This window comes from Salvelinus fontinalis, chromosome 8, assembly GCF_029448725.1.
Source record: "Salvelinus fontinalis isolate EN_2023a chromosome 8, ASM2944872v1, whole genome shotgun sequence".
Lineage (NCBI taxonomy): Eukaryota > Metazoa > Chordata > Actinopteri > Salmoniformes > Salmonidae > Salvelinus > Salvelinus fontinalis.
Genome location: NC_074672.1, coordinates 12,893,019 through 12,908,873, shown reverse-complemented (window position 1 = coordinate 12,908,873; position 15,855 = coordinate 12,893,019). Strand labels below are relative to the sequence as shown.

The 15,855-nt window shown below is 41.5% G+C and overlaps 1 protein-coding gene across 1 annotated transcript; it reads right to left on the bottom strand.

Moving 5' to 3' along the window:
* Positions 1-3,750: 3,750 nt before the first annotated feature.
* pip4k2ca (phosphatidylinositol-5-phosphate 4-kinase, type II, gamma a) lies at positions 3,751-15,343 on the bottom strand. Its single transcript, XM_055931137.1, has 10 exons — positions 14,919-15,343; positions 14,251-14,348; positions 13,923-14,019; positions 13,556-13,705; positions 8,320-8,466; positions 7,965-8,003; positions 6,444-6,557; positions 5,992-6,256; positions 5,696-5,799; positions 3,751-5,309 (listed from the first exon to the last, which is right to left on the bottom strand). Exons 1-10 carry the CDS (start codon positions 15,069-15,071, stop codon positions 5,229-5,231), a joined length of 1,248 nt encoding a protein of 415 aa, XP_055787112.1. The 5' UTR covers positions 15,072-15,343; the 3' UTR covers positions 3,751-5,228.
* Positions 15,344-15,855: the final 512 nt, after the last annotated feature.

The following is a 15,855-nucleotide window of genomic DNA, read 5'->3' as shown; positions in this document are numbered from 1 at the left end:
AGGTAATGAATGGTGTGGCTGTTGAACAAGGTGAGGAGACTAAATGACTTGCCATTACTTTAGATTGTAAACTGTCATGGTTAAAACATATAGATTCAATGGTTGTAAAGATGGGGAGGGGTCTGGCAAAAATAAAGAGATGCTCTGCTTCTTTGACACCACACTCCAAAAAGCAAGTTCTGCAGGCTCTAGTTTAGTCTAATCTTGATTTTTGTCCATCATGTGGTTCAGTGCTGCAAGGAAAGACCTAGTTAAGCTGCAGCTGACCCAGAACAGAGCGGTACCTTTTGCTCTTAATTGTAGAGATGTTCTTGTCTATTGATGTTCTGTATTATGTCATTCTGTTTCATGTTTTGTGTGGACCCCAGGAAGAGTAGCTGCTGCTTTTGCAACAGCTAATGGGGATCCTAATAAAACACCAAATGACTCAACACACTTCCAGGCTGTGTAAGGGCTATTTTACCAAGAAGGACAGTGATGAAGTGCTGCATCAGATGACCTGGCCTCCACAATCCCCCGAACTCAGCCAAATTGAGACGTTTGGGATGAATCGGACCGTAGAGTGAAGGAAAAATAGCCAACAGGTGCTCAGCATATGTGGGAACTCCTTCAAGACTGTTGGAAAAGCATTCCAGGTGAAGTTGGTTGAGAGAATGCCAAGTGTGCAAATAATCTCAAATATAAAATACATTAAGATTTGTTTAACACTTTTTTGGATTACTACATGATTTCATATTTTATTTCATAGTTTTGATGTCTTCACTATTATTCTACAACGTAGAAAATAGTAAAAATAAAGAAAAACCCTTGAACGAGTAGGCGTTCTAAAACTTTTGACCGGTAGTGTATATGCACCAAAATTAGATGTTTCTCTGAGTTGACTTGTGAAAGTCTAACACTATGATCGTATTTTATAACTTAGCGAGTCATGTTGGCAAAACAACAAGCTTTCAAATGATGCCCGCCAAACTCCGATTGCAATTTGTAATGTACAGTTCTTGGATTGAGTAAACATCAGTAATTGTGTGATGGCGAGGATGCAGGGCTGTGTTCCAAACAAAACAACAGGTGTGCTTTCCCTAGTTCCTCAACGGCACAGCTAGGATGTTAAAAAAAAATATATACACCTTAGTTGAATACTCTTCATTGAGTCATAAAAGTGCATTGAAATTACATAGGAACTGTGCACTTTGGAGAGGTGTGTGGCCACTTGAGCCACGTTTGAGGAGTTAGCGAGGAAACTTGAGTCAACTGAGTTCAAATCAGGATAACCAGTAGCACGAAAATGGCTCATCTCATCTCAGCTCAATTTATATGGTATCAAATTCTTAAGTAACCTGCTCCGTGGCAGGCTAACTCAGGGATAACTCAATTTATCCTGAATGAAGTGTCTGAGCAGCGAGTTGAGGACCAATGAAGTCAGATTCCCTCCCTCTCACAAAGATTGTCATCATTCACTTCATTTGAGAAAGACTGATTAAATATTTGATTAACCAAATGTTTGTGTAAACATTTTTTTTCTTCATATTAACATACCTATCCCATTAAGTAATGACAGAATGATTTTGAAACTTCATCCACAATAAAATGTTTGTATGACCTGATAATTATTAAATAAAGAGTGGGGGGGGGAAGGGGGGGTGCATTGATAAGCACAACAAAGCACACCAAAGACTTATGCTTTTCATATTTCTTCTGTGAAAAAAATCTAATTTAAATGTAGCCCTATCCGTATAGGCCCATACGCATGAGTGTAAAGGTTACATTTCTGTACAAAAAACCACAAAAACAGTTTAGTTGGTATGGAAGTGTGTGTGATACACACAAAAAAAGTCAATAGGGTAGGACAATGCCAGGAAGCCCCCTTAGCCGTAGAGGAGCAGTGAATGGAAGAGAGAGTAGGGGGACGTAGGAAGCCTGTGGTAAATCAAACCTGAGAGGAAGCAAGCCCTTTAACCCAAACCCCCTTCCAACCCATCTGATGGTTTGTCTCAACACCCACTTTGAAAGGACTGCTTCTACAGCAGCTTGGCAGCTAGTTGTAGGCAATGATTTTACTGACATTTCAATGGGTGGTCTCATCTACCTAAGAGGGGTCATTTTCCTGAAAGCTTCCTGGCATTAAGATCATCTTAAGGCCATTGATATGCAAGTATAAAATTATGATCTTGGTGCTATGAATTTGGAGGGAAATCGACCACCCCTGGTCAGTTTTCTGATTGAAACAGCTGAGTAAGATAAAGTTGTCAACACCTGTCAGGTTAGGTGAGAGGGAAATCTTGCAAAACACATTGTCATCTTAGTTGCTATAACTTTAGTTATCATCAGCAGCAGTTCTATTTAATTTCTAATGTAATGTGTTTTTATTGATTTTATGTAAAGCAATGGCTTTTGTAACTAAGTGGACAAAACATGAATGAGCAGTCAGCACCATTGTTCTGTTCAAGAGCTCCAGTGGCAACAGCCTTCCAGGTCTCATTGTGATACTGAGCAGCACAGGCACAACATTTGTGTTGGCTGAGCTTCATGTTAATTGCAGATTAATGGGACGTGAATGGAACGTAGTGTTCCGACTGCCACCCCTCTCCTTTCCCTCTAGGTTGTCAGCATTTCTCAGCTTTTGGGTGATCTTTTCTCTCTCTCTGTCCATCCTGCTTGCTTCCCTTTGTTAAGAGTAGTCAATTCCTCTCTTTCTAAAGCAACAGGAAGAGGTCTGTCAGCAGAATTATGGCTTCTGGAAAGAGGGGATAAACCTGTCCTTGACCTCCTCCAGTCTTTTGGCCCTGCCTGTTATCTCTAGCCAGCATAAAAACTCAAATGACCCAAACCAAACGCACAGCCCTATCAACTGTACCCCTAACCAAACGCACAGCCCTATCAACTGTACCCCTAACCAAACGCACAGCCCTATCAACTGTACCCCTAACCAAACGCACAGCCCTATCAACTGTACCCCTAACCAAACGCACAGCCCTATCAACTGTACCCCTAACCACACGCACAGCCCTATCAACTGTACCCCTAACCAAACGCACAGCCCTATCAACTGTACCCCTAACCAAACGCACAGCCCTATCAACTGTACCCCTAACCAAACGCACAGCTCTATCAACTGTACCCCTAACCAAACGCACAGCCCTATCAACTGTACCCCTAACCAAACGCACAGCCCTATCAACTGTACCCCTAACCAAACGCACAGCCCTATCAACTGTACCCCTAACCAAACGCACAGCCCTATCAACTGTACCCCTAACCAAACGCACAGCCCTATCCACTGTACCCCTAACCAAACGCACAGCCCTATCCACTGTACCCCTAACCAAACGCACAGCCCTATCCACTGTACCCCAAACCAAACGCACAGCCCTATCAACTGTACCCCTAACCAAACTCACAGTCCGATCAGCTGACACGCACTAGGAATTAATAACCCCGATGTACAGGTACCAACCAAACTAGCAGAGTTTCATCCTGACCGTAAACAGGAAGGTTGAACTTCTCCATGTCCCTGTCCCAAATGGCACTCTATTCACACATCATACGTAATGCATGTATGGATAAATTCCCCAAGAGAGGAAATCTCTTTCCTCCATCTTGGTTAGCTGTTTTCATTGAGCCGACCTGGTCGCCTGAACTCTGTGATTTTATGTATCTAACACTACAGGAAGATGAGGAGAGATTTGTCTAGACAAGGTCTACATTTTCATGTAAAATATATAGAAAAATATTCCAACACATTTCAGAAAATCTTTTGTAAAATATATTTTGGTCCAAAAGCTGATTAGCAAAAATATAGGCTGTGCAATCACAATGGTCACAAGGCATCACATATTCCTACTGTACCTATTCAGCCATAACAGTGTATTCAACTTCTATACTAGAAAACTCGACATCACACATTTAAGGCTATCGAATTGCATAAAGCAACTGAAATGTAGTGCTATATTCTACGAGTAACACATAATACCAAGCTGGTTCTTCAATGGATTATCTAATAGTAGTAGTAGTCAAATTTGACCAAGCACAGACCATCAATCTCTACTGATCTTTAATTCTAGTCTGTTCCCAGATCGGTTTGTGCTCTTGGCAACTCCATTGCTGTCATTGTCAAGACAAAACATGTTTGCCATGACAATGTGTGAAAGGCAGTTGGTATGATAGCACAGACAGACTGGCACTCAAGCTACTTTTATTCCCCATCATTCTTGAGAAGTGCTTATTTTAAAAATGCTGTTTGATGCGCAAAAAAATGTGCAGCAATCAATATGTTCAACAGAACATTTTGTCAGTCCAACAATGGGTTCTGGTCCCAAGCCCAATATTGATAGCAAAATGCTCAATGTTTCCCCTATATTCATTTGGCAGCGTTGAACCACCGCTGCAACATTTATATATAATTTCTGCAGACGCGCTTTTAAATAGATAAGTCATTGGCTCAATGACTAGAAGTCTATGGGAACAGCTAGAATGTCCCGTCACCCCAGCTACCCTTGCCCCCACTGCTGAAATTCTAGAGGAAACACAGACTCCATATGATCCAAAGTGAGATGAGGGATGTTCATGTCAAATCCCACAAGGCTTTCCCTTTGAAACAAAGTGCTCTGATATTTACTGTAGGGTTTACTACACTGATATGTTCCCATGTCCAGTTATATTAGCATTCTCACTCAGTAGATCGGACCAATCCAGGGTCGTGTTCAGTAGCACTAAAATAGCAATGATTTCTTATTGGACAAGTTCAGGTAGTTAGTATCTAGTCATTGGTAGTGTTGTAGCTTCCTGTTTCACTCAGTTTCAAACCTTTTCTCCTGTCTGGTGCTTCAAATGGACACGACCCAGGATTTCAACTGACTGGGTTAAAGGGTCAAGCAGGGATTCAAACAACAAGAAAGCAGTCAATGTATCAATCTCAGGTTGTCCCATTAAGTCTAATCAATCCTTTTCAGTGTAACATCTCTAGGACACAAGCAGCAGTATTAGCCTAAGTACCCTTGGCTCCAAAGTCAGTCAGAGTGCTTATCACATTCTTCTCATAAATATCAGTCAATAATACATTACAACAATGGAAAGAGTCTGGTGTGAGATCAGACTAAAATAATCTGTGTGTGTACATTTTTTGGGGCAATGTTTCATGATATAAATGTATAGCAGAACAAAAGTAAAAGAAAAGCTTCAAATCTAAATGGGAAAGGTTTGGTTGTAGCAGTGGTGGTTATAACGTCCTGCTATGCAAAGATGTTGGAGATGAAATCACGAAATCGCTTGGCATACTGTTCTGGGTGGACAGTGGAGATTTCAGCACCAGCCTGCAGAGGCATAGAGAAGGGATAACGTCAGACTGAACATCTCATATTAGGAATGAAAAGTATCAATGAAATGCTAATTTTACAGTTGAATTTGAACAAATAAGGTATCTAATACGAGATACTAATCTCAGATTAGATCAGCCCAACATTGGAAAACAAGGGTAAAGAAGACAATTGGGATTAGGTAACTTTCAATTATTTATGAACAGAGAATGACGTTAGAAAAGCAGAAATGGACACAGTATGCAATGATAATTACATTGCATCTAATATCATAAGGTGGAATGAAAGCTCATTTCTCAATATATTCCTAGCATTCTGAATCTAAATGATATCTAATAGGACAGACCCTAACTAACCCCCCATCCTTCTCCCTTTTCACTCACCCCATGCTTGACAGTTTTGGCTGCGTGAGCAGCTTTCTTCTTGGTGTCGTACTGTGTCAGAACGTCTATCAGACCCATGAAGTACACCTCCCTCTGAGGGGCTCCTGAGGGGGGAAACAGAGAGAGATGCAAAATAGTCACTGCTCAAAAACACAAATTACCCAAATTGCAGTGGAGCTGTAAATCCATGACAGGAGTAAGATCATAAATTAATTAAATTCAGTAGGTAAAATGGAGAATCCAATTGCTTGAATTGACCCCAACCGTGTAATTTCACAACTTTGCCTGGAACTCACCAGGGGCACTCCTCATGGCGTACACATCCACGTAGGGGTCAAATTCCCCGGGCTCCAGGGGCTTGCAGGAGGCCATGTAGCCAGCGATGCCCTCAGGAGACGTACCGTAGGACCCCACGTTAGGGGCCTGCGTCAGGCCGTTCTCAGGCTCCCCCTCTTCCTCATTGGAGGGCTCCTCTCCTTCCTCCTCCTCCCTCTCAGCCCGACCCACATCGTGAATACCCAATAGCAGGCTGTAGTCCATGATCTTTAGCTTGACCAGAAACTACAGGACACACACCAAACGATTACTATGGATGGAGATGATGATATCATGGTAACAAACAATGTTTCTACTACCACCTTGTGGTAGATTCCTAAAATAGAATAGGAAGGCAGGTTCTAGAACTGAAAACATCAAAACACAAATTATAGTTCTAGTTCCCCTTCGAGTTCTGTGGAGGTCACCTTACCTCCACATCTCTGTTGAGTTTCTCCATGACCTTCTCCTTCTGCTCCTCATTCACATACACCTTCTGCATGTTGTTTCTGAAATCCATGTCCTTGTAGGTGGGGAGCTCTTTCACCTGAGGGACAGTTATGAAACATTGAAACAGACGCATGTGAATTTTCCAAAGAAAGTAATGACATGAATTTAGAAAATGTACTGTAATAAGAAAGGCAATTTTCACATGTACACTACCGTTCAAAAGATTGGGGTCAGTTAGAAATGTCTTTGTTTTTGAAAGAAAATCACATTTTCTGTCCATTAAAATATCAAGGTGATCCGAAATACAGTGTAGACATTGTTAATGTCGTAAATGACTATTGTAGCTGGAAACGGCAGATTTTTTATGGAATATCTACATAGGCTTACAGAGGCCCATTATCAGCAACCATCACTCCTGTGTTCCAATGGCACGTTGTGTTATCTAATCCAAGTTTATAATTTAAAAAAAGGCTAATTGATCATTAGCTCCCTTCACAGAACAGCGCAAACTGGCTCTAACCAGAATAGAAAGAGTGGGAGGCCCCGGTGCACAACTGAGCAAGAAGAAAAGTACATTAGAGTGCCTAGTTTGAGAAACAGACGCCTCACAAGTCCTCAACTGGCAGCTTCATTAAATAGTACCCGCAAAACACCAGTCTCAATGTCAACAGTGAAGAGGCAACTCCGGGATGCTGGCCTTTAAGGCAGAGTTCCTCTGTCCAGTATCTGTGTTCTTTTGCCCATCTTAATCTTTGCTTTTAATTGGCCAGTCTGATATACGGATTTTTCTTTGTAACTCTGCCTAGAAAGCCAGCATCCCGGAGTCGCCTCTTAGACACTCTAATGTACTTATGCTGTTGCTCAGTTGTGCACCGGGGCCTCCCACTCCTCTTTCTATTCTGGTTAGTGCCCGTTTGACCTGTTCTGTGAAGGGAATAGTACACAGCGTTGTACCAGATCTTCCGTTTCTTGGTAATTTCTCATGGAATAGCCTTCATTTCTCAGAACAAGAATAGACTGACAAGTTTCAGAAGAAAGTTCTTTGTTTCTGCCCATTTTGTACCTGTAATCGAACCCACAAATGCTGATTCTCCAGATACTCAACTAGTCTAAAAGGCCAGTTTTATTGCTTCTTTAAATCAGAACAAGTTTTCAGCTGTGCTAACGTAATTGCAAAAGGGTTTTCTAATGATCAATTAGCCTTTAAAAATTATAAACTTGGATTAGCTAACACAACGTGCCATTGGAACACAGGAGTGATGGTTGCTGATAATGGGCCTCTGTAGACCTATGTAGATATTCCATTACAAATCAGCCGTTTCCAGCTACAATAGTAATTTACAACATTACCAATGTCTACATGGTATTTCTGATAAATTTGATGTTATTTTAAATGGACAGAAAAATCTGCTTTTCTTTCAAAAACAAGGACATTTCTAAGTGACCCCAAACTTTTGAACGGTAGTGTATGGTTGGGTGAGATACACATTCTTAGTCTCCTTACCCGCTCTTTGTCACTTGCTTCACGAGACACCAGAGAGCCCTGAGTATCAATAAGATAAGAGGTTAATAGGCAAGGTCAGGGATTATATGACCTCTGAATGGAAATCATGAAGTGGCTAATGAAACAAGAATTATACAACAGGTGAGTCTAGGATAACTTTACCTAAATGCCCAGGTTTCCCAGAAATCCCGGTTGGAAGATTGCCGGAATAAGAAGGGAATAAGCAAAAATCCCCAATCAAGAATTCTGGAAAACCTGGAAGTTTGTGTATATCTAGGTGTGTGTGTGTCTCTCTCACCTTGACATTGTACTGTGTGTGTGTGTGTGTGTGTTTGCATGAGTCTCTCCCTCTCACCTTAAGGTCGTACTTCCTGTGCACCACCAGTCTGTGACTGAACATGTTCCTCATGACGATCAGGTAGGTCTCCTCATTCTCCACACCCACGCGGTACATCCCCAGGAACTGGGGCAGCAGAGTGCTGCCGTGGCACTTCACTATGTGCTGCAGCCAGGGAGAAGACAGGAAAGAATGAACAGCAAATAGACTATGGTTGTGTCTGAAATGGCACCCATAGGGCCGTGGTCAAAAAACACACACCAGTACTGTCCAAAGTACATTCATTATGCATTCACATGACTCCTTTCACCCCTGGTTGAAGATGAAATCGAAATGTTTTTCATACTGTTTTTCAACCAAACTGCGCTCTCCATCTCCCTGTCTTACGTCCTGTCCCTCTTTCTCCGTCTCTATCCAGGTTACAAATGTGTTCCCACGCAGACTGATCTATTAAAAAAGGGACACACTTTAAACTGACCTCATTCAGAGTCTCCTGACTGGAACACAATGTAGCTAGCAGAATGCTAACAAAAGATATGATGCTTTGAAAAGACTACTGTACTATTTATATTCTCCGCTTCTATTCTTTGCGGTCTGCATGGAGCCAAAGTGAGCGGCAGTGGCAATGTGGATGGGATGCAAGGTAAACAACGCCCCCAGAACACATAAGCCAAGTCCCAAATGGCACCCCCCTACTTTCCCTATATAGTGCACTACTTTTTCTGACCTAACAACCTTGAAGAATGAGTACCAATTCAATGAGGTAGCGGCACCCCCTGCTCTGCAGAGCCCACAACAGCGAGCATGCCACACCCACACTGCTCAAATCATAGGCAAAAGGCATTTTTTTTGCCTAATAATGATGTTGGCAGAAGACTGGCTCAGTATAAATGGTAGGTTATAGACTTATGGGTACTTTGTAATTATTGGCGGCTCTTCAGTAACTCACTAGAAATACATGTAAATGTACAATCAGGGCTCCTTAGGATTTTCTGACAAGGTAGTGCAGATGTAGGCCTAAGGTTTGGTAGGGAGGAGGTCCTGAGGGTGTCAATCAACTTCCCCCTCAGGAACTTGGAGCATTTAGCATTTTTGAAAAACCTGTGACTGCCATTTCCTGAAACCTAGTCTTAAATTATACTGAACAAAAATATAAAATGCAACATGAAACAATCTCAAAGATTTTACTGAGTTACAGTTCATATGAGGAAATCAGTCACTTAAAATACATGCATTAGGCCCTAATCTATGGATTTCACATGACTGGGAATACACATACGCATCTGTTGGTCACAGATACTGTACCTTTAAAAAAAGAAAGTAGGGGCGTGGATCAGAAAACCAGTCAGCATCTGGTGTGATCATTTGCCTCATGCAGCACAACATCTCCTTCGCATGGAGTTGATCAGAATGTTGATTGCGGCCCTTGGAATGTTGTCCCACTCCACTTCAATGGCTGTGCGAAGTTGTTCAATATTGGCGAGAACTGGAACACGCTGTCGTACACATAGATCCAGAGCATCCAAACATGCTAAATGGGTGACATGTCTGGGGGGTATGCAGGCCATGGAAAAACTGGGACATGTTCAGCTTCCAGGAAGTGTGTACAGATCCTTGCGACATGGGGTTGTGCATTAACATGCTAAAACATGAGGTAATGTTTAATGAATGGCGTGACAATGGGCCTCAGGATCTCGTCATGGTATCGCTGTGCATCCAAATTGCCATCAATAAAATGCTATTATGTTCGTTGACCGTAGCTTATGCCTGTCCATACCATAACCCCACCATGCACACGCTGTTCACAACGTTGATATCAGCAAACCGCTTGCCCACAAGACACCATACACGTGGTCTGCAGTTGTGAAGCCAGTTGGATGTACTGCCAAATTCTCTAAAACAATGTTGGAAGCAGCTTATGGTAGAGAAATTAACATTAAATTCTCTGGCAACAGCTCTAGTGGACATTCCAGCAGTCAGCATGCCAATTGCACTTTCTCAAAACTTGAGACATCTGTGGCATTGCGTTGTGTGACAAATCTACACATTATAGAGTGGCCTTTTATTGACCCCAACACAAGGTGCACCTGTGCAATTGTATTTTATTTAACTAGGTAGGCCAGTTGAGAACAAGTTCTCATTTACAACTGCAACGTAATGATCCTGCTGTTTAACCAGCTTCTTGAAATGCCAACCTTGCCAGGTGGAAGGATTATCTTGGCAAAGGAGAAATGGTCACTAACAAGGATTTTAGAGAAATAACATTTTTGTGCATATGGAATATTTCTGGGATCTTTTATTTCAGCTCATGAAACATTGGACCAACACTTTACATGTTGCGTTTATATTTTTGTTCAGTGTATATCAAACAATGTAGCCAACACAGAAGTCTTGTGTTTGATCCTAAATTAAATTGAGGTGGTCTCATTAACTTGGGATGGAAATGTGGTTTTCATGCAAGTAAGGTCATACCGTAAATAAAAGAAATCATGACAGCTGTGATGAAAACATGTTGTTTTGGTACAATTTTATATTCTGACAGATAATTTGTTAGTGGTTGAAACACCTTTACATGCAAATATTGATATAATAACCATCATATCGAAGAAAACGCGATGGTATGGTGTGTGTGGTCCTCCCACTATGACTAGGGAGACCAAGCAGTTTATTAGGCTACAGATCAAATAAGTTATGATGAACTTCTCAGTGTGGTGAAAGTGCACGGTGATCTTGATGTTCCTTTCCTATAAATATCGAGGGTTTTATTCTGGTGGCATGATGATCGATGCTTGACCACCGTTTGACCCCCAAAAATATTCTCACTCTTATTCGTAATAATCTCATCAGGTAGACCACCCTACCTGCAGTGCATCTGCAAACTGGTGGCTAGAACCCACGTACCAAAACCAGAATAGGCACATTTCTATTCAACGCAACAGTTTTTGTGACAAAACTTTCAGAGTTGAAAATCCGAATGAAAACACATTGTACTTTAGATTTGAATTCGGCACATTAACATTTTCTTCATGCGGGTTATAGAATATTTGCAGTTAGATCTGTCCCCAATTGGATGGAAACGTAGCTATTGACACTCAAGGTTTTCAAGGTTAAACCTTAAACCTTTTCAAGGTTAAATATAGGGGATAATGATTATTCTAATTAATAGCCATCTTTATGTGGATACCAGTGAACATTTAAACTGGCTTAATTTAGTTTGTGGAGAACATTTTGAATAATTCAATTACTGGATGCAATGTAGTAGTCTAGTTTACTGTAGGCTATTTAGAATATTAAACAACTGAACTAGGCCTATAGGAGCTAGTTACAGATCTCCGTGCCTGAGCTAATCCAACAAGGCCAGAAAGTGTTCTTGCTTTGGGTGCGTTCGTAAATTCACTCCGGCCATTGTGACGACCCTCCCACTCTGTCTGCCGTATTCTCTCTGTGTTCTTGTTTCCTTATTAGGATGTCCGTGGGCGGATTTGGGAGGGTCGTCAGCTACATGGGAGACACCTGGGCCCGGTGTCTCCCAGGATAAATACACCACTTCCCCATTCATGGGAAGACTCTCTCCAGGCAGACACCTTGATAGATTTGTTTGTGTTTCTTGGTGGTTTTTTGTTTGTTTTAGCATCTTTCAACACCCTGCATTATCACATTCATGCATGCAAAACACTCACTTACACTACTGATTACTGATTACACACACCATTGTATATTATACTTAGTTACTTTAGTTAATAAATATATATTTTGTTACTCCTTTTCTCCACGTTGTCTCCCTTTTGTTACGGGCTTTGAGCCGGTTCGTGACAGCCATCTACTCCGATTTCAGAGCACTCATCTGACTGCCAGAGCGCAGAATAACTGATGAATTTACGAACGCTCAACACCTATTGAATACGGCCAGTGTCGGTAAACTTTTGCAAAAAAAGCGGCATGAAATTGTTGCCAGCAGCACAGTTGCAATCTCCAACGCTCTGGATAACACGAAAACAGCCTAACCAGCTCTGCAAGAGCGAGTAAAATGGCCAGAGTGAGGTGTGCTCTCATTTGTGTCTGGAAGTAGCCTGCAAGCTAGCAAAAATTAGCCAGTTAGCTCAGGTGCTTGACTGCTGTTGTGAGGTCAGAACGCTCGGATCAACCCTACTCCTCGGCCAGAGCATCCAGTGTGCACTCTGAACGCTCCGAGAGCGAAATGCTCTGAATTTACCAACTGACAATGCGGTAGAGATAATTTGTCCTCACCCAAATCCTCGGATTAGCTCAACTCCAACTTCAGACGGTTGAGTCAAAAAATACAAAATGTGCCAACTAGAGGCCTATTTTTGCATATTTTAGTTTTTTTTGTACCAGCATACTTTGACCTCGAATTGCGTGCATGGTACGCAAAATGTGTTCAGGTTGGCAGGTCTGCTTTTGACCAGAGCCCGATGGGCCATTTGGGATCCAAAAATAGAGATGTAAAAATAAAAAATTGCAGTGCAGACTCAAGAGCTCTGCTGCTCCGATGATAATAATAATAATAATCTGTTCATTCAGTCACAAATGACCCACGCATGCACATACACTCTAGCCTAATACGGCTGTTTAAATAACCAGGGCCTCAAGGTCAAAGTGCTGATGTAGGATCAGTTTAGCCTTTAAAAAAAAGTATAATGAATACGATTATGGACAAGGACGGCCTAATCCAAGACACAATTTTGAACACGAGCAAGGCAACTCGTTCCTCTGCTAACCAGAAATTCACATCTGGTGAATGGATTGGCGAGTCCAAAGGCTTTCAAATGAAATGTATGCCAAAATATTTTCCCTCTCTTTAGCCCGAATTGATTAATGCCAAGTTCAATTAGAATAGCTGCTAAACTGATGTGAAAAAGCATACTGACCAATTAATCTCCAAATATTGTCTCTCCTCACCTAGTCGTGCAAAACAAGAGGCATGGAAGAACAGTCATACCACCCTATTACAATAACATACTACAGTATTAACAGAGTACAGACCAGACCATGAGACAAAGTATAAGATGCTAATTTGCAATTCAAGGAAGCCCACAATATTGTAATGCTATTGACGCATCCAACCAAAGTTTTTGTTTATCAAATGCACTGTTCATTTGACCCAGTAAAGCATTGCAAAACTTCACCAAAGTAGCGAACTATAAAATGGGAATATGATGCCATTTGGGACACATCCACAGGCTTCGAATAGAGGTTAATTCAGCTGCCCACAGCCTGGGTGTCATTACATTACCTGGTGGTATTCAGACAGGATGCCGTGCATGTCTGCCACGTCCTCACTAGAGATCTGCTTTATGACCAGCGTGCGGTCGTAGGAGGTCAGGAGGATCCCCTCCCCCTGGGTGTCCCCACCTCTTACAGGAGGGCTGCGGGTCAACGACACCTACAGGGATGAGAGAGAAAACAGGTGTGCTTAAAAATCAACTGCATGATGATAAACTTCACATTTATTGTTTTAATAGTCATTCGCCTTGTCCATCGGTGTGTCCCAATAACATCTCCTGGTTCACTACTTCTCACAAATCTAAAAGCATTGGATGGGTGAAGGTATGGGCTAGTGGGAGTTTCCAAAGTTGTATCAAACATAGCAACACTCATACCTGGTAGTCGAGATCCTCAATTCCGAAGCGCTCCCGAAGATTGCGGAACACTTGGGGACAGTATTCTTTAAACTTAAAATGTCCCGGTAGATTCTCTCTGCAAGGGAATGTTGAACAAATTCTCAACGACTTGCAGTGTTTACTCTCTTTCTTACCATTCCTTCCCGGTGTAACATACCAAAATAATTTCTTACTTTTTGCCATAGGTGAAAGATGAGAATATGTAACTAATTTAGTGACATATATATGCAATTAGCATATATATATATATATATATATATATATATATATGAGAGAAACAGTATTGACAAGAGTAAGTAAACATTACTTGTTGAAGAGGTGATTGTTGACTTTGATCTTAGTGTTTGCTCTGAAGTCATCAGGCAGCAGCATGACAGGAACAGGCACTTGGTTTAGGTCATTAATCTGCAGACAAACATAAATAAGTACGGTACTCCCATTAGCTAACGTTACTAGGCTTTCATCATGGGAGAACACATATCATGAGGATTAAACATGGGATCATCATGAGGGTTAAACATGCAGTTAATAGATAGCAAACAAGATGGAAATTATTTTTATGACAGCCTGCCCTATAGCCCGGTCATTAGGGACCACACTGGCTAACTTTTCTATCAGCAAAGCCCAAACAACACACAGTCCATGACGCGACACACTTCAGTGTCAGCTGATAGTTAGCTAGTAGCCAGCAGCAAGTTGGTTAGTTAGCTTGCTGCTAGTGTTACTGACATAAACAACTCTAGCCAACGCGTTTAGCAATCAACCAGACATTAACCCAGTTAACTTGTTATCGGAACGGTTTGTTTCGTTAATGTTACATTTCTACTGAATGCGCATAAGTTAGTCAGTTAGCTACACTGACAGCTAGGTTAGACAGCTAACTGAATGTAAAAATTATCTAGCTACTGTAACGTTAGATAGCTAGTTAGGTTAGGTAAGCTAGAAATACTAACATTGAAAACGTTTAATACTCACCGAATGATTTACACCCCACATAAAAACGCTCAAAACTGGGCCACTGGCACGAAAGACCTTCACCTTTTGCTGCACAAAATGTTTCTTTTTGGTTTTGGTTTTTGGAGCCAATATCACCATAGGACTGGAAACAGCGTTACCGCTGGACGCCATCGTAGAGCTTGCCTGGCTTTGCCTTGCGTGTGAACTTTATTTTTTCTTCTCCCGATTCTGATCTTTCGCAAACTGACTTCCCGGTGTCACTGCGTAATGTTACCGGAGCAATCCCGTCTGAATTCAGATCAGTATTAGCCTACATTTGTGCTTGTTTTAACAATAGTTTTGGATTCCAAACTCAGATATATTCCAGTCCAGCTAGTCTCAAAAAAAATATTGAGGAACTGAACTGCTGACCCCTGTTGTGTTGGTCCACCTGTGTGTTCAGGTGATGGACAGTTGTGAAAAACCAAAGAGATGTTACAATCATGTCATGTGATCTTATAGGCGGAAACTTGTCAATTTCTTTCATGTAAAAATGTTACTGACTAGTGACTAACCGTAATAGGATACTAGAGCTGTCCTCACAGTTCTGCTACACTGTAGCAATGCAGAGCTTTCCTATAAGGAGAATAAAGTTCGACGATGAAAGTAAAGAAGCTAAATCCTGCATATGTGCAGTACTTGAGCTTCCCAAAGACAAATTCCATAGAAGACAAACATTACACCGTTGATGAATTGATCATAGAGGAATTTTCTCACTAGAAAAGTTGCAGCCCTCATCTACCTATCTCACTCACAGCAGTGCCTATGACTAAATTTGACTGAAACAAGCTTGTTGTCCAAATGATTCACATGATACACTCATCTCTTTTCTTATTAACTGTGTAGACCTACTCAAACAGAAACATGACAAGGGATCCATCAGATTAAGGTTAGTTTCCCAATTTTGCATAATTCT